At 41.2% G+C, this 27,976-nt stretch overlaps 2 protein-coding genes across 2 annotated transcripts; one reads left to right on the top strand and one right to left on the bottom strand.

The window, feature by feature from the left end:
• The first annotated feature begins 822 nt into the window (after nt 1-822).
• On the top strand, nt 823-21,644 carry MLH3 (mutL homolog 3). The gene is made up of 11 exons (XM_009584243.1): nt 823-4,123; nt 8,300-8,370; nt 9,365-9,469; nt 11,535-11,607; nt 12,257-12,328; nt 13,345-13,453; nt 16,750-16,909; nt 18,112-18,135; nt 18,940-19,021; nt 20,356-20,507; nt 21,153-21,644. The coding sequence occupies exons 1-11, from the start codon at nt 823-825 to the stop codon at nt 21,222-21,224; spliced, it is 4,221 nt and encodes a 1,406-aa protein (XP_009582538.1). The 3' UTR covers nt 21,225-21,644.
• A 739-nt stretch (nt 21,645-22,383) lies between these two features.
• EIF2B2 (eukaryotic translation initiation factor 2B, subunit 2 beta, 39kDa) lies at nt 22,384-27,715 on the bottom strand. Its single transcript, XM_009584242.1, has 7 exons — nt 27,597-27,715; nt 26,886-27,034; nt 25,943-26,106; nt 25,564-25,659; nt 24,530-24,667; nt 23,763-23,829; nt 22,384-22,840 (listed from the first exon to the last, which is right to left on the bottom strand). The coding sequence occupies exons 1-7, from the start codon at nt 27,707-27,709 to the stop codon at nt 22,683-22,685; spliced, it is 885 nt and encodes a 294-aa protein (XP_009582537.1). The 5' UTR covers nt 27,710-27,715; the 3' UTR covers nt 22,384-22,682.
• Nucleotides 27,716-27,976: the final 261 nt, after the last annotated feature.

Genomic DNA, 27,976 nt, shown 5'->3' with positions numbered 1-27,976 from the left:
GAGGGCGTGCCTGCCCGCTGCTCCTGCGCACCGCGGGGACGGCGTGTGGTAGCGAGCCTGGGCGCGGGTCCCGTCTGCCCTCCTCTGCCCCTGGGGCCAGGGAGCCCCCGGTACCTGTCACACAGTGGGGCGGAGAGGGCGATTAGCACCTGCGAAGCTGCATGCGGAGCTCTGCATGAGGGGTGCAGAGGTGTCCCCTCGAATACCAGTAAGAAACCAGTAGTCATCAAGGACAGGACTGGAAAATAGTGGGTTCTCTTTCACTTAATCAGTATCCCACACCCATTCCCAAGTCCACTTTATTCCTTTCTTGGACGAATTGCAGCAGATGCTCTTTGGCCAGGATGAGGCATTGTGAATTTATCTGAGGAGCTTGAGCTACAAACAAGAGGAAAGCAGCTCTGCTTCTTGGTGATACCGTCTATATATTTTTGATACAAGTGGAAGCGGAAGCTTTTTGCTTGCTCATTTGAGTTTAGCCTTATCATGGTTGGAGTTTGGTTTAGGTATGTTAAGTCTGAGAATCACGTATGTTGTTAGTAAGGAGCATAGACTCAGATTCTGACCATTTACCCTGAAGGCACCAACGATGTGTAGTCAAAGCCTAAGCAGGAAATTAATCACAGAAAAAGCCTCTGAATACCAGGGAAACGAATGAAAATGTATTTATGAGGGTGAAGGCAATAAATGAAAGTTTTTTCAGGCCTTTAATTTGTTTTTCTTCTTTTTTTTTTTTTTCTCTCCATTCAGGGAGTTGTTCTAAGGAACATGGAGGAGTGACTCCCTGCAGTTTCTTGAGTTTATCATCTATCTGATTTTGACATGATCAAATGTTTGGTGGAAGATGTGCGAGCCAGGCTGCGTTCTGGAGTGACTATCAACTCACTGGGGCAGTGTGTTGAGGAGCTTGTCCTCAACAGCATCGATGCCAAAGCAACATGTGTAGCTATCAGGGTGGATTTGGAAGCTTGTAAGATCCAGGTGGTGGACAACGGCTCCGGGATGGGGAGAGAGGACTTAAATGCAATGGGAAAGCGGTACTTCACCAGCAAGTGCAGCTCAGTGGGAGACTTGGAGAACCTGATGTTCTACGGCTTTAGAGGGGAGGCTGTGGCAAGCATAGCCAACATGGCCAGCATAGTGGAAGTTTCATCTAAGACCAGCAGGACAGCAAAAACATTTGTGAAACTATTTCACAATGGGGAAGCACTTGAAGTCTGCGAAGCTGAATTGAGCAGACCAAGTGGCGGAACTACAGTGACCGTGTGTAATCTGTTCCATCAGTTACCAGTGAGGAGAAAGTGTATGGATCCTGTGTTGGAATTTGAGAGAGTGAGACAGAAAGTAGAGGCTATTTCGCTGATGCATCCTTCTGTTTCACTTTCTTTAAGGAACGACGCTTCTTGTTCTATGGTGCTTCAGCTCCCTAAGACAAGAGATGTATACTCTCGGTTTTGTCAAATTTATGGACTGGGCAGATCGCAGAAGTTACGAGAAATAAATCATAAGTCTGGGGGATTTGAGCTAAGTGGTTATATCAGTATTGAAGGACATTACAACAAGAATATGCAGTTCTTGTATGTGAATAGAAGGCTTGTTTTAAAGACAAGACTACATAAACTAATTGATTTTTTATTAAGAAAAGAAAGTGTCATTTGCAAGGCAAAAAGTGGCCCTGCGAGCAGACAGGCTAGTTCAAGTCCTGGTCGCCATCGTTGTGGCCCAGAGTTGTACGGGATCTTTATCCTCAATGTGACCTGTGCGTACAGTGACTATGATGTGTGTCTGGAACCTGCAAAAACTCTAATCGAGTTCCACAACTGGGATGTTCTTCTAACTTGCATAGAGGAAGGAGTGAAAATATTTTTGAAACAACAACGTTTATTTATTGAACCGTGTGGTGAGGACATCAGAGAATTTAATGAAGATAATGATTTTTGTTTGTATAATGCTCCAGTTCTGAAGCCCTCACTCTCTGATGAGAAGAGCATCCAAGACAGTTTTAAGAAAGCATGTGATGAAATTGTGGATTCCTATGAAATGTGTAGCTTGCAATCAAAAGATGTCAACAGGAAATCCGTGACTGGAAAAAAATCTTTGAATCTTATAGAGTCAAATAAAAATCCACAGGAAACTGAAATGGCCCCAAATCAGAAGATAGCTGAACCATCTGATCCATGTAGAAACAACAAAGTGGAGATTCCACTGCCCAGCAAAGATGACACAGCTTCTGATTTCACTATATCAAATATCTCAGAGCAGGAGCCAAAAGTCACCAACAGTTCCCAAAAAGCATCTGATGCTCATCTGAAACCTTCAGAAAATCTTCGTTCCTCTTTTAGTGGAGGGGCCAGATCAGAAACAAGAAAAATAGACAGTTGTGGTGACCTGCAGCGTTGTGCAGAGAATTACATAAAAGATGTGGGAAACCAGCAAGGCAAAGCAGTGCAGAAAAGCAATATGGTCCATATCTTAAATAATGATGTTACTCAATTGCCGTCTGAGAGAGAAGACCCTACTGAAACAGCAATGGGACCGGAAACTGTCCTTGGAAGTTCATTGATGAGGCTGTGTAATGCAAGAAGAGGAGACAGGGAAACAGCTGAAGTGATAGATGATGCTGGAAGAGGGGCTGTTAGTTCAATACCATTAAAAATGTGCTCTACAGACCTCATAACACGTGTTATGCAAAATGAGCCCCCACATGAACGTGAAGAAACAGAAATAAATCTTGCATTAAACATGCAGCGTGGACCTGGCCCTGTCAGTGCCAAGGATATTTTTGGCCACAAAGTGAATTTTCCAGTTCAGTCTTTAAATGCTAAGGATATTTCCAGTAATACAAATAAAGAATATACACCTCCTTACACCAGAGAAGTATGCATGGCTGATAGTAATGAGTGGTTAGAGAGCAAAACTTCGTCAAATCAGGTGAGTAAGGGGATAGCTATGCCTATTGCCACCAGTAAAAGACATTACGAGACATCGAATGTTACAGAATTGCTGCTGGCAACTTCTTCAGGTATTCCTCACAATAAAGTTATAAAAAGCACTAGAAGACAAATAGCTGTGCCAAGATCTCAGCCCTCTAAGAAGCTGGGCTTGTCCACACAGCTGGGTTCGTTAGAAAAGTTCAGGAGATACTATGGGAGAGTCAAGTGTACGCTACCAACACCATTGTCAGAGCAGAGTGAATTTGGTCTCCGGGTTTTTAATTCACAAGCTAATTGTGACTTGTCAGAGAATGAGAATGACAACCATGGTAGTGTGAGCATTTGTGAAACTCCAACTTTGAAAGACGCAGATTCTAATAATAGTAGCCAAATTTTTGGTTCTTTGGAAGAGACTTTATTCTGCAGTGGAGAAACTTCACAGGACAAGCGAGCTCTTTGTCAGAGTCGTTTGACATTGTCTGATTACTCTCAGGTTAGTAAAAAAACCGTAAGTTGTAAAAGATCTCCAGGATCGTTATCATCCAAACTGTCCAGAATGAAAAGTGACCACAAAGAAGTAGAACAACTTGGTGATCAATTCCAAACAGATTCAAGTAGAAAAGAGGACTACTGTTTTGATCTTGTATCTTCAAATAATGATTTTTTATACAATGCTTGTCAAACATATAAATCCTCAGTGGAAAAAATGAGGGGATGTAATTACAGCATTTCTAAGGGGGATGCATGCTCGCAATCAGATGGTACAAGAGCAGAGTCCTTGAAAAGTACTGTCAGCCCATCACCACTCAGCAGCGTAGAAGGGGAGTACACAGTCTCTTTGAGCAGTGTTTTATCATTACCTGCTAAAAAGGATTGTACTAACATCATCTGTAAAGATAAAAGTACGTTAGATGAATCCTCAGAACAAAATTTGAAAGGTACTGATGTTCCCCATATGACCTTCTCAAGTAACTTGGACTTCTCTGCAGACAACACAAGCACAGGCGATCCCAGGAATGATTTGTGTTGTTCTGACTGGCTGCAAGATTTTGATGTTTCATCGGGTAAGACAATATATATCAATAAAGCAACTGGACTGAGCACCTACAGCACTCCTCCTACGGAAGAATTTCAAGCTGCCTGCATTCAAGATATAACAACAATGGCTGTGAATGTTGTCTCGGAGAATGGTAAGTGGTGGTTGTACAAATGGGATGAGGAAAACTGTGTTCTGTTAGGTGCATAAAATATTTTGCTGACAGCACCTGACGGTTTATACTGAAATATCCACTGCCTTACTTGTAATAGCTGTATGAAAAGCAGGACAGTGTTGGAGACTATGGAGATAGTAACACATTAACATTCAAGATATTGAAAGATAGTTTTTAATAAGACAGTAAAAAGAAATGTCAACACCTTGTCAATTAAGAGTCAGCTGCCTGTGCATCATGACATTTACTGTGATCACAGTTATATATAATTGTCATATATAAAGTGAGGGACACACTTTAAAGGAAGCATACTAGAAAAATTTTGTGGTTTTTAACATTTTGTCCTAACTGCATACAAAATTTAGAACAGCCCTTGAAAAATGAACAAAAATCTAATTTTTTCACTGTGAACTTGTAGTCTCCTTTCCGCAGATTTTGGAAGGCTATTCCTTCATACTTAGCTTTGTAGGAGATATTGTACAGCATTGTTCATGGTTTGATGATGGAGCTTTTTTAGGGGTGACAGGACACTACATTGTGTTGGTTTTTCAGCAGTGTGGTGTTCATGAGTCTTCATTGATCTATCTGTCGGGTTTGGCTTTCTGTGTCCTCCTGATCTGGCTCGGCAGAATAGTGTCTTTGATAATTTTCTCTTCCATGGATATATCTTTGTTCAAAGTTGTTCCTCGGTCTGTCTATAGGCAGATTTTATGAATGAAGATGCAGCCATTTGTCATGTAGACCATATTTTCTACTGTGTAATTTGTTCTGAAAAAGTAGTTTGGACTTCTTTGTAGATAGTTCGCCTGTGAAATATTTGTCTAATCAATCATGATAGCCTCTGGTTTGTTCCATTTTTGTCTGTTACTTCCTTCTTTATCACCAGTCATAGAAACACTGGTGCAATAGGTATTTTGGTTGTCAAGCTATACCCTTTTCATTATAATAATTGATGCCAATAATTCTTGATATCTGTTGTGTTCCACTGAAGTAACTTTGTTACAAGGAGAACATCTCTGTTTTTATTAGGTGAAATTACTTGCAAGCACAAATGTACACTCGTTGACTAACACAATTTTTGAGGTTTAATAATTTCTCTTGCCCACGGTGCTGTTTAGTAGCCAGCCAAAGCACTGAGATGTGGAGCTTGACCTTCTATCCAAAATATTTGGATAGCGTATTCATGTTTATGAAGAGAATACCTTACATACCCTTATGCTTTCTGATTATGTATAGTCTGTAGTCTTTGAAGATTTACATTGTGTTGCATCTTTTTACCTCCAATGGCATTGTTCTTTCTTAGCCTTATCGTTGGTGTTACTCTCCATCGTATGAAGGTCAGACCTCCCAAACCTTCACAAGGTGTTTGGACTCTGATTAGACCCTATAGATCTTAGATTTTCAAAGTTCAACAAACATGTTCTTTCACACATTTTTCAAGCAAAGGGTATTAATTCTTTTTAGTCATAGGAATAAACACAGCACTTACGTCTTTTGATGTTGAGCACTGTTTTGGACTGCTGTTAAGACCCAGGAGTGGAATAATCTCTTCACTTGCTCTGCATGCTTTCATTTTGCTTTTTAGAGTAGTGTCAGTAACCCCATGGTGTTGACTTAGAATTTCATAACCCCATGATCTATTAAGAACAGTATCTCATACACAAATTTAGGGAAATTACACTGGTTGGTGGCAGGTGGAAGGAGGTAAGAATAATCCATATCCTCTTTTCCATGACAGCAGTGGCCATGTGCTGTTTTTTCCAGTCACATACCATGTGCACAACAGAAATGCTAGATTTTGTAGGTTAGACTCAGGCATCTTTGTACTGATTGAACTGATTGCAACAGGAAAATTTATCAAGCTTCATTTCACCATTAGGTGCCTTTCTGAATAATGCTATGCATTTGTAGTAGGTTAACATCCCAGTTCAACTTGGTCTTTGTTGTTATGCCAGCTATGTTTGCATTTTTTGTTGCTTTTATTACATTATTGACTGATATATCATTACACCAGTATATTTTAATGATCTGATTGAGGCAACTGAAAATGAATACTCAAGTGTGGTAATTGTATGTGGTTTGCATGTGTAAAGTAGATTATTACCCTCAGCACGCATCTTTTCTGATGTTATTTGTCAGAAAAATTGTATTAGTAATATCTCTGCCAGCTCTGAATTCTCACTAGCCTTTGGGCAAGAAAATCCTAGCTTTATGAAAAATGTATGTCCTGAACAAAGATTTTCCCTGCAGCAAGAAGCTGCAGAAGGGAAATGAATCTTTGTCTATGATTCTATGTATAAAATACTGGATTTATGTTCACATAGATGATAGATGCGTCTGTGAACTTGAGGGATAGTATCTTTCAATGATAATAGCTATGAAAGTTCTGTCAAATTCTGAATTAGGTAGCATTCTTTAGCTTGCCACAGCTTACCAGGAACCACGTCAAGCCATCTTGTCCTCTATTCTGGGATTTGTGACAATAGGATGCTGAGTTACTCTGGTGTGCTGGGCTGCCAGTTTGGATTCTTGAAAGGATTCTCAGTCCCCAGAGTAGGACCATCATTGGTCCTTGCTGGAATGGAGCCAACAGTTAGGAGTCTACGGACTGGCCTAGGATCTCATAGAGCCTTTTCATACGGAGCTTATCGGCACGCAGCTGGTTTTCTTTGGTGTTATCACTCTGCCACTTTTCCTGAATGCACACCCTTAATTTCTTAGTAGAAAGGAACTTTATTAATTCATTATTATTTCACAAAGAATAGAAGCTGAATTGTACCAAAGGAAGGGTGAAATGTTTACCACTGTGCTGGAAATCTGAGCCACTTTTCTTAATAATCTTGATAACAGTGCTGGTTTGTAATATCATTAAATCATTTCTGGGTGGGTAGGAACATGTTGTTAGGCTTACTCTGATATCTCATGTGGTCTCACTGACTTGTAGTTTTCAGTTTTACAAGTTCCTGATAACTGTATTAAGTATTGATAGGAGTGATGATAGACTGACAGTTTTGCCACACCTTAACAGAGGGAAGTCAAAAGTGTTTTGATATCTGACAGACTTTACTATATTGCTTCCTCTTTCCTTTGGGGATAACACTTCTGATTGCACTAATTCTGGAAATAATTCTTATGTGATCACAGCAGCAGCCAATTTTTAAGAAGAACAGTCTTGCAGAAGCCACGATAATGTTTTAAAATAATACATTTCCTGATTGAAGTGTGTCTGATAATTCTCAGCTTTTTACATGCATGCTGTTATTTCTCAGTGTTAGATTGCAAAATCTGTGGGATACTCTAATTTGTACAGGGCTAAGCACATGCTCATTTATGAGCATATAATAATTTTATAGCTTTTTGTAATTTTGCATGCTGTTGAATCTGCTGCAGTAAATTTATATTGTGTTTAGGGATTCAGTTCAAGTGCCATCCCTTTAGAAGTGAGATTGTGCTACCCTTCCTTCCTAGACCTCGAAAAGAGAAGACTGTAGCAAGCCAGGATCTGAGAGGTAGGGCCCGCTTTCCAGGACACAGTGTTCTGTGGTAAAAAAAAAATCAAAGAATTCTCCCAGATGTCCCAACAGGAACCCAGAATTACTCAAGGTCTGTTAACAATGGGACTGTGTGAGTCATCTCAAATCTACAACTGGAAAAAAAAATCTTTTAGGGTTGAAGGCAGGTTAGGGGATACTTATTTACAGGATGAAATACCCAGTTCTTTGTTGAATTATGTCAGTAGTTTAAAGAATAATTACCTACTCCCTTCTTTGTACTCGTTCCAGCCTTGGAATGTGAAAAATAGCTTCAATCCTCACAATTTTTTTTGCAGTGGAAAGGATGAAATCATCTTTTTGGTATGTGGCTTTGTCCAGAGGGAGTGGGTAGCTAAACAGGTCTTTCTTTCCCCCCTTCCCCCCCCCCATTTCCAGGGCCTGTTGAATTGTGCTGCAGCTTGTTTAGGAGTCAGAAAGCTGCACAGTGTCCTTCCTAGTTAAAGCAGACGATAGAGAAGCCCAGTGTCATGTTCCATTATTTATTTCTACATTCTCCCATTTTTATGATGGAAAAAATTAAAATCATGAGGTAGAGGTACCCGATGTACTCTCTATTGATGGATGGTGGTAGTCCCTGTATTATCTGTGTGTTCTTTCCTAGATGCTGAAGGGGAGTCTCTCCAGTTGTTGCTTTCAGAATGGGAGAATCCTGTTTTTGTTCCCTGCCCAGAGGTAAGTATTATCTCACATCTCACGCTAAAACAGGAGTCAGTTTAGCCTTCTGTTATTTTCTGACATGGGGACCAAAATTGCAAATATTGTAACCGTTGCATGTAAGTAATTCAGCGACATATTAGACTACAGACCTGGCAGTTATGTGTTTTTATGGACTGTTTATATGTAAGTCATTGTTGTGGATTTATTCAAAGTCAGAGAAGCAGGTATCAGGCTAATCTTTTGCTTTATGTCATTTCAAAAGCAAAACATTATTGTAAGCTGCCTTTCCCTCTACAGAGATAATAATCTTAAAATTAAAAGTTAAAGGATGGCAAAATTGTAATACAGTGTCTGTCCTCTTTGTGGACAGAGTTAAAATAACCCAGCTTTCTTCTCTGGGATGCAATGGGTCTTAAAAGTTTATTTTACTCTACTTGTTTTTATAGCCTGGCAGGATTACAGCATGTGAGAGGGAAACAATGTTGGAGCTTTTAGAAAAACTTCCTTTGTTGTCATGAGGTAGCATTATCTTTAATCATCATGTTGTGTGTGTGTAAACATATGTATGTAACCATTTCCACCTGCAAACAATAGAGACGGAGTAGCAAACCACCTGCTGGTGAGTTTCTGAAAAGGAACAGTTCTGTTCAGTTGTTGCTGTGATATGTACTCTGACTCATTTCAGGGTAATACATCTTTTGTAATGCAAACCATTGAGAGCTCATGTAGGCTGATAATTAATTTCAGGTTTTCTGTTAGGTACTCGAAATCAGCTGAATGCATTGAAGTTAGCAGGTAATATCCAGATGGGAAAGTATATGAGGATAGAAGCATTGCCGGATGGTATCTTTAGCTATTCTTGTGTAGAAAGCTTGGATTGTCAAAATACAGAGTTATTTCTTATTTTTCTTAAAGCTGGTTTGTTGGGAGTATTTTGTGTGTGTTTGGGTTTTTTGCCATATCCTTTATAGCCTTATACCCTGCTTGATCTGTAATTCTGTTTTTACAGATTGCCATTGATGTGACCAGCAGTCAGGCTGACAATCTGGCCGTGAAAATTCACAATATCTTGTATCCTTATCGTTTCACCAAAGACATGGTTCATTCAATGCAGGTACAATATGATCTATTACTAGTTTTCACCCCCAAATTCCCACCCCTCCCCAATGCGATTTGCTGATGTTTCTGCCTGGTAGGAAAGAGGTATCCAGGGAAATAGTTCGTGTCCCTAATTTTCACAAGCACAAACAGATTTCCTGGTTGCTGTGTGATACCGGCAGACACGTATGTCATGCCAGATCTTAGTATCATCTCATGGTTAATCAGGTGACTCTAAAATTCCTTGACTCTATGGTTAAACCAAATCAAGAGGTAGCCCTGTTACTGCTGCTTAGAAACGCTGTTAACTAAATGATATTTCAGTGGGCAGTTTTTTAGATTTATTGTAGGCATTTGCTTAGTTCGTATTCCTCTGAAATCTGTGTCCTGTATCTTCCATTTTTACTGACCTTAGAAATGTAGTTCTTCAGCAGAGTGGTTTCAAAAGCAAATCCCACATTTCGTGGAAAGACTTGAAATTTCACATTAAGATTTATGTCTGCTCTGAAAAGTAATTCTTAAAAATGGCACCATCGCATTAAGTTTAACTGTTTTAGTGCTTCTTTATCAAATGTTTTGAATGTTAGCTTAAAAGCTAATGTAAATGTATGGCTTCAACTTAAATTCTTTGATGGTTTGCCTGGATAGAAATGCCAAAGTGGATTCTCTCCCTCTCTTGCATCCCAATGACAAAAGGCTTACAGGCCCAGTTAGCATTATTCTCATGCAATCACGTTGCTGACTTTGAGATTGCAGGTTCTGACTGTGTGGGGCATGATAATGTTGATCTCCAGGGTGGACAAGGATCCAAATGATTCCCTTACTTATGTTGTGTGTGCAGGAATAACAGAAGTAAATAAAGTTATTACAGTAAATAGATTATGTTTCAAAAAGACAGGAGAGGAAAGCTGGAAAATGGAAGATACCATTTTTCTGTCACTCCTCATAATAAGAGCTGTTCTTTAAAACTTAGTGAGTGGTTCTGTGATTAACTTTACCTGCATAATGTTTTCCCTTGTATGTTTTTAAGAAGGTAAAGCTAGAAGAAATTACCACTTCCCATCTCTGAAGACGCTAAATACTGCCTTCAGTACCCTATTGCAGTTTGGAGAATCTCTGTAGAAAAGACCAAAAGCGCAAAATGTTGCATCATGCCACAGGAAAAGAATAAAAAGAATCATTAATGTCTTGCATCCCTGCAAAGAAATAGGATCGTCTATTCATTTTTACCGAGGAGGTGAACAATGCACATGTTGTGAGACAGATAATTCAGAGTGAGCTCTATCTATGTGACCTGGGGAGAAATTCCTCCCTAACACCACATCTGTTAATTTAAATCTAACAATAAGGTACTGAAAGCATTGTCCATCCCTGCTCAGTATTCCCTGTAGCTCTGGTTGATTTCTGATGCTTGAGGGGAAGGTGGAATCAAGTCACAGAGGCAAATTCTACATCAGAAAATGAGGGGAAAAAAAATACTTGCTGGCTCCTACAGATGATCAGCACAAGTCGTTAAACACAGGGCAGGTTAAGAAAGGTTGTTTACATTCTCTTTTGGTGATATCAGCAAATCAAATACTCAGAGTCGCTGTGCACAGCTTTAATTCCTAACTCAAGGAGGCTTCTACATGAGCATTTAATCCATTCTGTAAATTTCCAGCTCCACCTTAGGACAATTAGAGCTCTTGCCCTTATGACTGTCTTTGAAAAAATTGATCCAGAATTATTTTCTTGCATATTTTGAAACTTTCTCTTAGTTCTGGACTGAACTGTTTCATGACCGTTTTCTGGTCATTTGACCTTTTGCCAGTATTGCTTTTTAGCTTAAATAATTGCTGCCTTTTCCATATTTAGCCCCTCACTGTATTTATAGAGAATAATTATTTACCTTCTGGGCCTCAGTTTTGCCAGGCTAAATTCTTTAAGCCTCTGGGATTAGAAAAGATGTGGTTTCCACTCCCTTAATCATCCTACTAGCTATTTGTGGCGCTTGATCCATTTTGATTGTCATCTTCTTTTGCTTACTTTCATTTTAAAAATAATTTTACCAATGGGTAATGATTTTTCTGAGTATCTTACAGGTTCTTCAGCAAGTGGACAATAAATTTATTGCTTGTTTAATCAACACTAGGAATGAAGTGGATAAAAAGGCAGGTAAGAGTGGTTGTTAACATGAAGTTGAGGTGGCTGTCAAGTGCAGTTAGACTGCAGAGGGAACACTGTCGTGTTTGTATTCTCTTCTTGTCTTGGGATGATATTGCAAGTAGAGGAAAATGTTAGTCTTCACTTGAAATTTCCTGGATCTTCTTTATCTTTATTTTGGACATTGTTGAATGTTCCTACTGCCTTCAGATTAGTGTTATAAAAATAGATTGTACTCAAATTACTAACATCTTTCAGACTCTGTTCACAGTGTCTGTACATACTCATTGTTGAAGCTTGCTGAAGCTGTACAAAAAGGGCATTCAAAACCAGTAGTTTTCGTAACATTTTTAAAGACTGTATTAAACAGAACAGTTTGTGAGTGACCTCAGCTCTCATTCTGAAGTTAGATGAAGATGTCAATAGACAAGAGTTTCTGACTCAGTCTAATTACCTTAATTTAAATGCCAATTTGGATCACTAAATTTCTGTTCTGTAGTGACTATGTTGTGCCAACACAGCCTTCTCCTCACTTTATTTCTGTAAAACTGGCTGATAGTTACCTTCTAAATGTGGCCTCTGGAGAGTGGTCATTTTTCACACCTGTGCTGTTGTCTGGTACAAAGTTGCATATTTCTCATCTCTTGTGGTACATTTTTAGATGGAAACCTCTTGATTTTGGTGGACCAACACGCAGCTCATGAACGGATCCGCTTGGAGCAGCTTATTGCAGGTGAGGATTCACATGGTCTTAGGAAGAAACATAATCAATGCACTGAAAAGTACAAATGAGCTGTCTGAAAGGGAAAGCTTGCTAACTAACTTATCATAAGGATAAATCTGGGATGTACGGAACCGGTAGGATATTCATTTGTTGTCTTTATCCTGATCCCTAGGAGAGTGCAGACATTCAGTATCTGTAGCAGTCATAGTATTGGCAGCTGAAAATTGTTACACCGTTTCCAAAAGTAGAAGATATACTCCCTACCCACAGAACTATCAAACTAAAATAGTCCTGACATAATGAAAGAGCAGGAAGACTGATAGGAAAAACAATGAAGAGGAAATAGAACAACATCAATAAGATTATGTGGTTATGCTGTGAAAAATAAGACATGGGATGCAGAGTAAAGAGCATAGTTCGTTTGGTTCCTTTTTGGCTGAATACTGTGCTTAAAGCCTAAAATTTCCACAATCTGAAACTGTTTGCAAAGGGATAATGGTCTTCTCTGTAAGCTCATTAGCCATTGGTTTCAGTGTTAAAAAGCACAATAGCCATCCATCAAGTATTTAAAAATCATTGACCTTTCTTTTCATCAATAAATACTGCGCAGTTCCTGCAGAGAGAGTTCCAGGAACTCTGCTTCTTTTGGTCAGGTACTGAAAAAAGTTAAGGACTGAAGGGAGAAATGTTCAATGAATAGTATTTTAATGCCATTTATATCAGACTTTTCTGTGGAAAAATTGCTCTCTGTGAATTGGACTAAATATATCAGTGGGTTTTTTTTGCTATTTAGGGTGACTCTTTTTTGGAACTGGTGGGAAAAAACAAAGTGGCATTAACCAACCCTTCCCCAGAGACTAGATGTCTGGTTTGTGACATTCCCAGTCCTCCACAAGTTTCAGGAGAAGGCATTCTGTGGTCACTTTTTAATCCAAACAGAGGATTACATGCCAAACCATAGGGTCATTAAGGGTAATGCCTGCGTAAATATTCTGAGAGGATACTTCTAAGCGATTCATTCACAGATTCCTATGAGAAGGAAGCTGCAGCGTGTGGCAAGAAGAAATTACTGTCCTCCTCCATCTCTCCCCCTTTGGAGATTGAAGTTACAGAAGAACAAAGAAGATTTCTCCGGTTAGTAATGGCCAATAGCTCTAAACTTTTGGGGATGGCTCTGTTGACCAGGAAGATCTCTATATATTGCTGGGTTACCATGAAGCTCAAGGAAAGAAGCTGTTGATTCTTTCCCGAGCTGAGACCAATGGGCTATATCTGTGCTGAGGAAAATAAGTGTGCTTCTCGGGCACATCGTTACAACATCCCAAGACAAAACCCTGTGGTGTGCATCTCTGTGCCTCTGCAATATGCTCTGGTTTCCCTGGGAAAGTAAACCTTCATGTGTGAGCCAGGAGAGTGCCGAAGCAGTCTCCAACAGATCCTACTGTCTGGAGCTCAGGACTTGCAAGTGCACGCTAGAGTGCAGTGCCCATAGTGTCGATCTAGTCACTGATTTAACGGGCGCTGTTTGAGAAGAGCAGGATGGGGTATGGAAAGTTTGTATTGTGACTCCTTCAAAAATGCATTCCTTAATCCTAGGTGCCTGCCAGGAGTAACTAATGAACACTGTTTCCCAAATGTTTCAGAATGGTGGCCTAGCTACTCTTAGGATATTTAACTTTGGTACTGCAAGAGTTTAGATACAGATTTGTGGTTGTCCTACTGGACACTAATGAAACCTTTTTTCCCCAGAATCCCTGTCTGTCACCTGCCACATGCATTTATGGGTTTTTTTCCTTGCATTGTTCTTCATTTTCAGGTGAAGTTCTATCTTAACATTCACAGGACTACCTCATTATTCTCAAACTGCTCTTTTTTGTGATGCCTGTGGCAAACTCAACAGTGTTTAAATCACTCCTTGTTAAGATTGTTGCCTATTATAGGGATACACTTGTTTGGTGTAAAGCCCTTTTTGGGTGTATTCCAATCATAACAGTATCACTGCTGTATGCGTTTGGTAACTCTTGTGTGTGACAACAGCCAATACCAGAAATTCCAAAGGAAAGTGTAAAGCACTATTATGTTCCACCTGCCTTAGGGAAAAATGTGAGAATGTAACCGTTGCTGTTCATAGTTCAGTAATATTTGGGTGCCTTTGTTGTTCCCACCTCTTAATGATGTTCTTGCTAACATCATAATATTTGTAATGCCTCTTGTTCAACTTTGAATTATGTTTGCACTCATCTTTGTATGTCTTCCATTTCTGATATATCTACTTTTGAGACTGGATGGCCAAAATTGAATACAATATACCAAGTGAGGTATCCCATTGATTTGTACAGTAGCTTTGCAGTTGTGCCCATATTTTCTGCCTATTATATCCACATCTGATATTTTGTCTGCTTTCTTGGCTACTGCTGCTTGCATGAACTGCTTGTTTATTGAATGGTCATGACAATGAAACAGAGTTGTGGGGTTTTTTTTTATTTTTGCTATTTAGGTAGAAGCCAACAAAATGTACAAATAGATCAAATTATTCCTGATAATTTGCATTTATTTGTCTTTAGGAGCAGTGAATTCAGGTTTTTTGCCCATTTTTCATTTTACCTTTTTCATTCATCCTACTGATTTCATTAATCATTTTTCTACTTGTTTTAAGTTCTGATTGAGTTCAACGTCATCTTTAGTCTCAGCTAACGTTAATAATTTTGTGTTTTCTACAAATTTGCCTGCTTGACCATGCCCCTTCTTTTCCACACCATTAATAAACACTTATGAAGATACAGATCAGGACTCATGTCATGTGGGACACTGACCGACCAACAGTTGCCAGCGTACCTTTTTTCCGTAGTCTCTAAGTCATGACAAATGTTACTTCTCTATCCATGACAACTTTTTGCATTTGCATTTCTAGCCACTTTTAAGAGATGGCACCAAAGGCTTTTTGAAAGACCAAATAAATTCTGTGAGCTACTTTTATTCATCAGCTATATCACAAACATACTACAAAAATCAGTAAGATAAAGTAAATCAGAGAGGCATGGTTTTCTTTTAAGGACACTGGTTAAATTATTCAGCACAGTGGGATGCCAGTTGTGATTTTCAGTTATCACTTAAGATAATTGATTCAAGAAGCTTACTGGTGCTGGCATATACTGGTGCTGGCTTGCTGGTGCTTTTATTGTGTTGCTCTAATTTATCAGTATTTATCAGCAGTTTGTCTCTTTGCCATCACTCTGTGAGACTATCCTTACTAAAAAGTTACACATTAAAAGTACTATGTAAAAATCTAAATTCTGTTGTTATTGTTGCTGGCAGAGTATGACTATATTCTGAGGTAAAGTTTGATGTAATGAAATAAATTCACTTCCCTAAAAGACCTTTTTTTTCAGCTATGCTTGCTATTTAATAGTTCAGCTGGACCTCTGGTTCACCTGCAGCTTTGATTCTGTTATTTGTCTACTAAGCATTGTAGTAATGCATTGTTCTGTTGACTTACTTGAACTTCCTTTTTTTTTTTCCCTTAAAAGAAAAGAAAAGGCCTGGTTGACTTCAATAGCTGCTTGGATTCTGTCATTTCACCACAATGGGCTTTTTCTGTCTTTCTCTGCTCTTGCTGAAGGCTATACGCGTCTTCTTTTTTTGGATAGAATTACACGAGTCGTCTCCATATGGAGGCTAAGAATTGTATTATTCTCGTGACTGATTTTACTAAGTTTAGATTAGCTTCTTTTTTGTTCAAAGAATCTCTTTTCTAAAATTCACCTTCACCACCTTTGTTTTAAGTGAATATTCCCTGAGTTAATAAAATAAACTTTATATTGTTACAGTTGTTTTCATTTTGAAGACAAGTTCTGATCTAACTGTGAAGTCCTATTTTTGTGTGTATTTTTCCATCCACTGGGTGACATATGTCAGATTAACTAGAGGTTGTTCTTTCATGGGTTCTCTTTGCTTAATGGGATATAAAGTTCATTAAACCAGCATAAATTTCTTACAGTATTTTTTTCCATTGTAAGTATTTGCTATTATGTGTCAATTGAAATCACAGATTTTTAGGTTAGACCTAAAGGAGTCCTTATGCTGCGTAATTTCAGTATTTGGAATGTTTGTGTGTTGAACCAGACACCTCGTGCATCTTTAGAAAAGATAGATTTATAAATTTAGATGTAAAGCTTCTCTCCAGATAATACAAGAACTCTTAGATCTTGTGGTTGTGGAACATGAAATATGCACAGTTGATTGGAATGAAAAACCATGGCTGAATGTCGGCTGAAAGGGCAAAATTACTTGGAACCTCATGATGCATGGATTTTGAGATTGGAAACTGTTGCAGGAAGAAACATATATGGGGATTACAGAAATATTTACGTATGCTGTGGAGACATAGCTACTGTGGTTGATGTCTTATTTCTGATATTTTTTTTCCTCAGATGCTGCTACAAAAATTTGGAGGACTTGGGTCTTGAATTATTATTTCCTGAGACTAACAGCTCCTTGATTCTAGTGAGGAAAGTGCCACTGTGTTTCATAGAAAGAGAAGCCAATGAATTACGACGGAAAAGACAACCTGTCACTAAAAGCATTGTGGAGGTCAGCTGTGGATATGTGTGAGATTGTGATACTCGGTCTTGTTCTGTGTTAATACCCCAGGGTATTAAAGTATCTGTTATGAGGGAGACAGTGAAGTCCCTTGGCAAATGTGGGTGCCATCCCTTTTAGTAGCTAAATAGTCCCACAACTGAAATCCCTGTACTATAACAGAAATGACGGGAGACTGTTTCAGACTTGGACTAGTGGAGAAGCTAAGAAAAATAGTATATAGCGCAGATGTTTCAACAGTTTACTGCTCATGAATGCTTGAATGAACAGTAAAATGATCAATACTGCTGATACAGAAATATTATTTGTTAGGATTTAAAGTTGTTTTCATGAAATCTCTACATGGGCAGTGCAGCTTTCTAAAAGCTGCTGTTCCAGATGTTCTGTAGTTTGAGGAAGAAATTGTTGAACTGATTACTTGCAGTTTCCATTGTAAACAATTCTCCACAATCATAACTGCTTGAAGGACTCCTTAAAAATTGTTTCTGGAGTACCATATTCAGGCACTAGGCTGAGCCATTGTGAATCGGTCCAGTCTTGCCATACATCTCATTTGATATGAAAAGAAGAAACAGAGATGATGATTCATCTAATTAAATTTTCTTTTCCAACCTTGCTATAATTGGGAAGAATTCAAAATGCACTCTTCTGGTGTGATTTGGGAGCCAAGAGCACTAAAAGTGGCAGAAGAGGGGATCAGGTCTGTGCCTCACGAGCACTCATTCTTAGCTGACGCCTCAAGATCTCACGAGGTTTTTGGCAGATCTGTTCTGCAGTCCTGTATTTTAATTAGGACTGGTAGCACCTATTCATGATCGATTATGAATTCATAGCATTTTAGACATCAGAAAAGAAATCCATACGGACTATTATCCAAAGAAGAAAGGGCAGCTATTCAAAGATAACATGCATTCATTGCACTCTAAGGTATAAGAGTTCCATTATATCCATTCTACAGATGCGAAACTGATGCAGAGGGAAACCAAGTGATTAGTCTAAAGTCTGATAAGATATTTGTGAGAGGTCAGGACTTGCACCTAGATCTTTCACACTGTGGTCGGTGTACTAGCAACAGCATCATTTTTCCTGGTTCTGGCAGTTACACAGTAAATTATACATAGATGTGGACAAAGCAGGGCATGGGCAATGAAAGGAAGAAATAGCAACTGATGATACTACCTTTTTCTTTCCAGGAGCTTATGCAAGAACAAGTTGAGGTGAGTTGCTGTCTGCTTCTGAAGTTGACTATAATAATGCAAAGCTTACTGCATGAACCAAAGGGAGTAAGTGTGTCAAGCTCTGTTGTGGTTTAACCCCAGCCAGCAACTAAGCACCACGCGGCCGCTCACTCACTCCCCCCCAGTGAGGTGGGGGAGAGAATCAGAAGGGTAAAAGTGAGAAAACTTGTGGGTTGAGACAAAGACAGTTTAATAAGTAAAGCAAAAGCCGCGCACGCAAGAAAAGCAAACCAAGGAATTCATTCACTACTTCCCATCGGCAGGCAGGTGTTCAGCCACCTCCAGGAAAGCAGGGCTCCATCACACCTAACGGGTACTTGGGAAGACAAACGCCATCACTCTGAACATCCCCCCCTTCCTTCTTCTTCCCCCAGCTTTATATGCTGAGCACGATTCATATGGTGTGGAATATCCCTTTGGTCAGTTGGGATCAGCTGTCCCGGCTGTGTCCCCTCCCAACTTCTTGTGCACCCCCAGCCTGCTCACTGGTGGGGTGGTGTGCGAAGCAGAAAAGGCCTTGATTCTGTGTAAGCACTGCTCAGCAGTAATGAAAACAGCCCTGTTATCAACACTGTTTTCAGAACAAATCCCAAACACAGACCCATACTAGCTACTATAAAGAAAATTAACTCTATCCCAGCCACAACCAGCACAGCCTCAAATGAGAGAGGTGGATTAGATAATCCACTAGCTTTTCCTCATTTTTAGTTTCCATTGTGCTACAGTTCTTCCTTTTTCTGATATGAAATGGGAAGTAAGATGATGTTCCCTTACTACTTTTAGCTAGTGCAGACCACGGGAGGAGGAGCACGAGGGACACTGCCTCTGACGTTTCTGAAGGTGTTAGCTTCCCAGGCCTGTCATGGTAGGGAAACTACTTTTCTTTCATTCTTTTTTTTTTTTTTTAACCTTTCTGTTTCTACACAACATCCTCCCAGGGGCAGTGGTTTCAGAATGTTTGCAGGAATTCCAGGATTACAGACTGTGTGTCTCATAGGGACGAGGAGATAATGGTCTTTTCATGGACAGCACTGTGAGGGACAAGCAATATTGCTCTGATTTATTCATGTATGGGCCTAACATACTTTCCAACCCTCACATGAAACACAGCTAGAATACAGTTCTGAGATGCACTCATCTGTGTGAGCTCTAAACCATTCAAATAACAGCTCTGTGAAGGGGCAAGGGGAGATGCTGGAATCCACTTGAAAGCAAGCAGGAAAGAAGACTTAGACACTCTTCCCAAAAAGCATTTTTTATTTCAGGTAAGTATCAAAAGTGCTAGTTTAAGTGTGCCTGTGACCTTTCAAGTATTTTTGGAAGGAGTGCAGTAAGAATTTACATCTTCTAAGGGACTATGGCTTTCCAGCACCTGGAAATGAGCAGACCTTACAGGCGTAGACTGCACTAGCTCTAGCCTCTTGTGGCAGTTCCTGTGCCATATACAGCATTAACAAGATTACGCTGAAGGGGTAAATGTGAACCAAAAGCAATTATTTTCGTGGAGTGTCACTGTATTCTACAAATAGCAGACTATTATGTATATATTTTTTTTAATATCGAAAAAAGTCCCATGGCTGAAAGGCAGATTGCAGATGGTCTTGTGCAGCTGTGAAGGCTAAAGATTGCAGACACCTCTGAAATGACTCCCTAATGTTCCGCTTGGATTTCCTCTGGATGCCATTAAGTGCTCACTGGTGAGAAAGGACTTAGTGGCAGGGCTAGCATTTGGTCTTGGAACTGATGCCTGTCAGTGGCAGGCACATAGAACTGATAAAGCCTATGGAACTGATATTAGCTGTCATTGTGGTTTAATACTTTTTGATTTGTGAACTGGTTGTGTCTTCAGCTGTAACAACACACACACACACACACAAAAAAAGGCAAAAAAAAAAAAAAAGCCCATTTGCCTCTTGCAACATCATCTGAAAAGCCAAAAACTAATAATCTTACCATCCATCAGACTTGGATTAGGTGCAAGTTTAGGCCATGGAAAGCTGATCCTTAAGCAGCAGGCTGGTTAATTGAACTAAGCCCTAAGTCTGCCATACTGCAGCCTTTGGGCTGCCTTTGCAGCCTCCCAGCTAATCTTTGGGAGCTTCCTTGTTTTCTGTGAAAACCACAGCTCTGGAGGGAAGTCTGCTGGGTGGTTTGAATTCTCTTTGGCAGTGCGTGCGAAATTTGTATCTTTTTTTTCAGGAGCTATTAAGTTTAATGAGTGTTTGACTTTGGAGGAGAGCTGCAGGCTTATTGAAGCTTTGTCATCTTGCCAGCTGCCCTTCCAGTGTGCTCATGGAAGACCTTCCATGATGCCTCTTGCAGACATAGACCATCTACAGCAGGAAAAGCAGGTATTGTGTGGGACACAGATATGCCTCTGATAATCCACACTCGGGATTATCAGAGGCATGTCATGTATGCGTGTGTTAGAACTAGAATGGGCCAGTTCGAAACCATCACCACTGGCTGTATCTTACTTGAATTTTTACATAGCTGTTACCAATAAAATAAAACTTTAGAACATTAAACCTCTGTCCTGCAAACACTTTAGCAAGGATCTTACCATATTTCATTGGAATGGTCACATTGACTTGAATGGGGTCCACTAGACCTTTAAAGTTAAGTATATTTTTAAAGTGTTTGCAGTTTTTAAGTGTAAAACTTGGAAAACCTGTGAATTCTGATATTCTACTAGTGGCAAAGATGCTAATTAAACAAACGCATACTTCCCCAAAGTTTAAGATGCTATAAAGTGGGGAAAAAAAGCAAAGAAATAGCAACATTTAAATTAAAAAAAAAAAAAATCATTACTCCTTCCCTTTTGCTATTATTGTGCTATATCAAGTTATGAAATTGGATTCTGTTGAAAGTCAGTTGGGACTTTGAATTAGATATTAAAAAAAACTGGGAATGACTGTATTAGGGCAAAGAGTATGGAGCATTGAAGCTCATTTACTTAGTTATGATTTAGTGCTTCTTAATTTTTCTCCCTCCAGCCTCAACCTAATTTGGCTAGACTGCGGAAGATGGCACGAGCATGGCACCTATTTGGAAAAAAAAGACCCTAATCAAAAAAAGTTAAGACTGTAAGCTGCAACCACTAGAAGTGTTGGTATGATCCAGATCCCCCTGTTGTTAGACAACAATGGCCTGTGTGGAGCCAAGTTTCTGAGACAGTGCGGTCACCGAAGTTCTGCTCTGAGTACTGACCTAAGAAGCAGAGACCAGCCAGGAGAACATGGCAGGAGGAGCCCACCCTTGTAGCTTGGAGAAGTGTCTTCAACATTAAGGAATTACATTGTAAGCCTGGGCCTCATGTCAGTGCTTGACTATTGGAGGCAAGAAGTTTCAGCCACTTGCAGTTACTGAAGTGCTTTTTCTCTCCAAGCACAGCATGATTCTGCATAATAGAGAGGAGACTTTTAATTAATGTATTTTAGTGCTTTGAAAATGAGGAGGTATTTATTAATAAAATCAACACTAAACTCTTTCCTTGGGCTCATGGCAGTGGTTGGAATGAGGACTGACCAGCTTCATAGTATACATAGCCCAACTTAGGATCAAAAAAACATTCTTTTTATTTAACTAGGCAATGAATGACACACCCAGCTGTTCTCTCCAGCTCCCTGCAGTTTGCATTCTTGAGTGAGAGATTTCTAAATCCTAGCATAGCCCCACGTTCTCAGGGTACAGAAACTTACCCCCATAGAATTAACTAAATAGCCCATGGCATTTTTTACAATAGGCAGACTTTTTTTACAGGTTGCTGTTCTATTTGGTATGTCAGTCTAAGGTAGAGGAGTAGAGTTATTTCAGAACAGTAAAAGATGACGACATCTTTGTTTAATCACAGACATCCAACTTAAAACCTAATCGGAGAGATACTGACATCTGCTGAATCAAAAGCAAAACGAGTGGAAACTACTTTCATTTGATGCCTTAACTGTGGTGTAGTATATTGCCATACATTGATAAAAGGGACTAAGGAAAAGTGATCTGACTGACCTGCAAGAGCCTGAGATTTCTAGGATGTTCCATGCTGCCCCTCACAAAAATTGTCAGAAAATTCTACCAAAAAAATCCATTTTGAAGACAATTGCTAATGGATTCCTATCACATTAATATGTGAAAGCACACCTTAAAGCCTGCTACTGTATCATAGGTGCAGGCAACTTACTACACTGGTAAAACTCCTGTTAGTTAAAGAAACAAAATATATGGAAAACATGCTTAAAATGAGATCACTGTAAACAGCCTTTATTGCAGCATAGTTTGAAGTAACACCTTAGCTGCCCCAGAGAGTTACACATATGCCTTGCTGTTTCAAAATCAAAGTGGGTTAGCAGCTCCACGTGGCTTCTAACACAGCACAGAAATCAATACCTGTACAATAGCTCTGCCTTCTGTTGCTTTTGGGTAGGAAAGACAAGTTCCAGCAACCCATCTTTGCAACGTACGCTTTGATTAGTTGTATCTTTCTAAAGAGAAAGATAGGAGGAGTCTGGAGAGTGATGTGCTTCACGGCATTAGAGTTCATAGTCATCCGGATGGTAGAGCTCACTCATGAGGCGGTAGATGTAGGAAGGTGCGTTACCCCCAATGTTAGAAATGAAGAGAGTAATGAGCTCTGGAGGGACGTAGTCAAACACTGGGCAGTGAACGTTGATCTTTGCCAGGATCTCCCCTGTAAAGTGAATAGCAGCAATATGAGACAAAGCAACTCAAAGTACATTTAGCTTTCTGCTCATCTCCCTGAGCCCCTGAAGAAACTGGCTATGCACATGCCACTCTGAAGTCAGTACTGGAACATCCTGAATACTTTCCAACTTCCTCACTGATGTCATTGAATTACAGGTATACAGCAATCTTGGATGAATGGCAGCACTCTCTTTTGGAAGTTTTTACTGATAAAAACCCCAGATCCCCTCCAATGTAGATTTACTAATTGCCAAAAAACCTGCTAGTATGTAATTAGAATACAAGAATCTTGATGCTGCCAAAGTTATTATTTAAAGAAAAGCTCAGAAAGCCAAAACCAAAAACCTGTGCCAAACCTGGTATCTTAATTTCAAAAGTCTCCATCGCATAGAAACGGGGCTTTGAAAGAGACTTTGCTATCTGAAAATGGGCTTGGGAGCTGATACCTTTGTAAAGGTATCCTGTGCCTGTGTGGGAAGCCCATTGCAGAGATACTGGGTTTCAACAAGTGGATCACATAACGAAGTTTCAAGAAGTTAACATGAGTTGTAGGAAGGAAAGGAAGCTGCCCTTGGTGCTGGGCATCTGCTCTGTCCCACAGGAAACTGCCACCTGCCTGGCACCATTATCACAATCCTGTTATAAAACACTGACTATTTCAGAGCAGAAGCAAAAGTGCAAAGATAAGCGTTCAAAGGAAATCCTTTTTCTGTACTTTCTGTAATAGAAAGTTATGTATAAAATAGGATGGTTCCCAGCACTTTCTTCTGCTTAAGACAATAGGAAAGGATTTTCTGTCTTGGGTTACAGGACAGTCTTATGTTTAAATTTTATGTGAGCTATTAAAAAAAATTTTAAAATTACAGCCTGAACCAGCTTGACCAGCCTGTATAAAGAAGAACCAGTACCTTCTGTGAATGGCAGCACTTCCTGTGGTGACACAAACTTGTGGAATGAATCTTCTTCGTTAGGGAACTGAATGAGAGAGAGTACAGGAAGGTCAGGAAAAAACAGTGCCTCATTATCCTAGTGAAAACAAATCCTGGGTGCTGGAAGGAACTAAAGCAGAGGAAGATGACTTGCCAGGTGATACTACATCTGTTTACAATAACCACATAGTGCCTGTGCCTAGAACCTCTGAAACATCTACAGGTGAAAGGTTTTTCCTCAGAGCTTTTAAAACCGCCTATGACCTGGCTGCCCTTCTGCAAAGCCTAGGGAACTGGAGCAGAGAAGAGACTTCCTCAGTCTACAAATTCATCTGACAATACTGAGAAAGTACTGAGTGTAAGAAACAGTTTAGAGCACCTCCATCGGTCTCCTCTGTCAGTACACAGGGTCTTTCAACACTAAAGATATAAATTGAAATCTGCTGTGGTTGAAGGAAAGTAAGTTTGGTGATGTCAGTCTCTAGTAGGCAGTGGTCCACACCCTTATACCCAATGCGCTGCTTACTCAGCACACGTGGCAGAGGAGGGCGCTTCAAGGAGATCCTGAGGTGTGCCAGATTTGGGTGAGGATTTCCTATCTGAAGTAAGTGTTAGATGGGGGAGATGGCTCACTTACCAACCTCACCTTGGGACAGGTGGTGCTCTCCACCCTCAGCTTCCACAAGCATAGAATCGCCCCATCTCTGTGTAAAGCAGGTGCAGTCCTGAAGAGCTGCTGTACTTACCTGTGGTGAAAGCTTGAACATGGGGGCACACACGATGAGCGGCGTGGAGTGGTGTTTAGCTGCCAGTGCCAGAGTGTGAGTCCCACTCACAGCAATCAGGGCGCCGTTGGCCAGGATTGTCTTTGTACCAATGATGACCTTAAAAGGCAAATCAGCATTAGATAGCATGTTCCACGGCAAACTGGGGAAGGAACGCTTCCTGGCTCGGACCCTGCCAGATGAGCTGGAGGAGGAGTTTGTCAGAACAGCCAGCCAGCCAAAGGCTGGAGTTACAGGGCAGCTGGATGCCTGATCCGTTTCATCTGGCACTGGCTCCGCACCGAGACGTTCCTCTCTAACAAGAGCATGACTCCAGCGTGGTGAGGCCAGCACAGAGAACTTGAGAGGACAAATATATGTTCTACTGCAGGGAACATCAAGCAGAAGCTGGGCTGTGTTCCCTATTGTTCTACAAGCCTGCAAAGTAAGCTTTGTACAAGTAACTTGACTGCTGGCTGCAACAATTCCCTTGCTGTAAAATTGGAATAATTTTAAAAGCAGCTTGAAGTAAGAAGTGATGTGGCTGGATTTTATAATGTTACAAGTACTTTTTTTTCTTTTTTAGTTTGGGGTACCAAGTCTTCATCTCTATAAAAGTACAGAACAGGTCTGTTCAAAAAACACACCTTGGTGATTCCCTTCACCACCCATCTTGTGTTCCAGGCAAGGCGAGTTTCTTCCCTTTGGAAATGCTGCTTTTTGTTCCATCTTCTTTAAAAACTGAGGTTAATCCTTTGAGGCTCTCCTAGCTTGGCTTCCTGTAACTGTTCTGCCTGTTAGCCACTAAGGCAGAAAAACCTCTCACTGTGCAGTTAGTCATCATACTGACTTGGGGTTCCACACTGAATCTCCACCCCAGCTGTAAATAGGGACTATTACAATTTTGAATCTTCAGTGAAGAAACGCATCCATCACTGCTGGGACCTGCTGCTGGTTTGGGAGGCCTAAGCACCCAATTTGCCGTGAACTCCCTCCTCCAGTGGAGCCCTCCTTACCTTGTTGACTCGTGACATGACAGCAAAAATAGCTGCATCACTCATGACAGTAGTTTCAATGTTCTCTTTAGATAGTCGGACAGCCATTTCGTGACCCTAAAAAGAGGGAGAATCCAGTTGGTCTCCTGGGACATGGCTCCTGCGGTGCAGTTGCAGAGATATTAGCACTCAATTCTTGTCTGAACTGCAAAAATACCAAGCGATGGAGCACAAATACAGCCCTCCGACTGAAGGACACAGGGTAGGATAACGAGCTGTCCTCAGTCTCTCAACTGCAGAGGAACTTCTGTAATGTTCAGCTTGCCTCCAGAGACAAGAGTTCAGTAAGAACACGCGGGACAACGCGGTGCCTGAAGAAGACAGCCAGCCCGGGCCTCACCTGGCAGAATGGTGCACACTCCGCCACAATGACCTGGAACTTCCGCTTGCGGGCAGCTTCCTTCAGGAAGGCCTCAACAGTGCGCGAGTAGCCAATGGTCATGATCACCTCGTTAGAGTGGATGTGCTCCAGTGCCTGCATAGCAATGTTATCAGTGGTGCCCTCTGTAACAGAAGGAAGCTGTGGGTGGAAAAGTAGCCAGGAAAAGCAACACTTGTGCTGCCAGGGCTGTCCTCCAACAAGATCATTTTTTACTAAAGTGATGCTGTGAACACTGGTAGAGCAGGAGCAGCTTTTCTCCCTGTTCTTTTTACCAGTGGAGAGGGACCAGGAAGCTGGCCCTTGAATGCCCCGTGCTCCCTAACTACTCATAGAAATAGTTGTATTGAAAACTCCATCATGAGGGGAGTGGATTGTGTCAGCACTGCTCCAGATAACCACCATGCCCACACAACAACTAGTGACAGAAATTCAATGGTTTTACAGCTCAATAGCTGTAGAGCCATGTGGAAAGGAGAGGCAGGGCAACCTGGGCCTCAGAAGGAGAGTCGGGTGCCTGATCTGTCACAAGATCACAGAAAAAGAAAAATGTATCACAGTGCCTTCTGCACAAGGGTCAGGTTATATGTGCACAGGGATTAAGTCCAACCTTGGCGTATTTTTTATACTCTTCTTCAGAGGACTCAACTCAAGGCTTCCCAGAAGACCAAGAGCACAGGCCAATAGCCCCCCCACTGTTCCCTCCACAACGTCCCACCCATCTCCCTGTAAGCCAAAGAGGACGTAAACCAAGTCCTGGGAGCAGCAGGACTTCAGTTCCTTAGTTCCTTCAGATTAAGCCTCCCAGATCCTTGCTGTTTTCTTTCCACCTAAGAGGAGGGGGAAGCATCAGTCCCAACCCATAAGCAGCTCCACTCATGAGGCAGTTCAGACCCACCCGTACCTAGCTCTATTAGCAGCTCATTAATAGCTTCAATAACGTTAGCTCTGAGGGGAGGATAAGGGGTGCTGAAATCCTCGCTCAGTCCTCCGGAAGTCAGGAGTTTGTGCAGGGATTCTTGCTGGTCGCTTTCCTCACTGCGCCCGTGAAGCCTGCGGAGAGAAGCAGCCCTTCAGCCTTGGGAGAGAGTGCAGGGGCACTTCCAGGCTGAGTACCGTCCCCACAGTGCAGCACACCTGTATGTGAACAGAGAGGAGGGAAAACCACACGCAGGAGGCATGCCAGGCCATGCCAAAGAGTTCCCCTAGCTGTCTCTGGCAGAAAGACAACCGAAGCTCTGCCAGGAAGCACCTTCCTAAGTCGTGTGCAAACGCTGCAGCCCACAGATGGGGAGCAGGCTCAAGGCTATTGATCCAGTGGGATGGACCGTCCTGGGAACGCAAGGAGAGAACAGCCTGAGGTCAGGACACGGACTGTTCTCACACACCCACAACACATATGCCAAGTGGAGTTTCACTAGAGGAAATGTCATCAGCTACACTGAAAACAACAGGTTTCCTTTGATGTTAAACTTGCTGAATCCCTCTATAGGAGAGGTGGGAAAAGGGGGTGATGGAAACTAAAGGGGTCTCATAGACACAGCAGAACACACCGCATGGGAGGGCTGTTCTGGGCTCGTAGAAGGGGCCAGGCAGCAAGAGAGGGGCGCTTCACCTGCCGTACTCTTCCCGAATGACCTTCAGCACTCGCCGCACCATGTTGCCCACAGTTGTCTCAGATGGCTGGGCTGCCGTCATCCTCTGTCCCTCTGTCCGGATCAGATCCATGAGCTCCCCTGAAAGAGGGAGGGCCTTGGTTATCGCTGCCCAGAGCAAACCCACGCGAGCATCAAACCAACGTGTCCGCCCCACAACAGCCGGAGGCTGGCTCTGGCACGGGTAACGCCACACTGAGAAAATGTACGGAGACGAGAGCAGAAAGCCGCCCGCAGAGCAGCTGGTTCCACAGGGTTTTTCACAGTATGAATCACTTGGACGCAACGCAGACTCGAAACTTACGGAAGACCACGAGCAGTAAGTTTAGTGACAGGGGAA

The sequence above is a fragment of the Fulmarus glacialis genome, unplaced genomic scaffold (assembly GCF_000690835.1).
Source record: "Fulmarus glacialis isolate BGI_N327 unplaced genomic scaffold, ASM69083v1 scaffold24108, whole genome shotgun sequence".
NCBI lineage: Eukaryota > Metazoa > Chordata > Aves > Procellariiformes > Procellariidae > Fulmarus > Fulmarus glacialis.
This window is presented reverse-complemented; position numbering and strand designations above follow the sequence as displayed.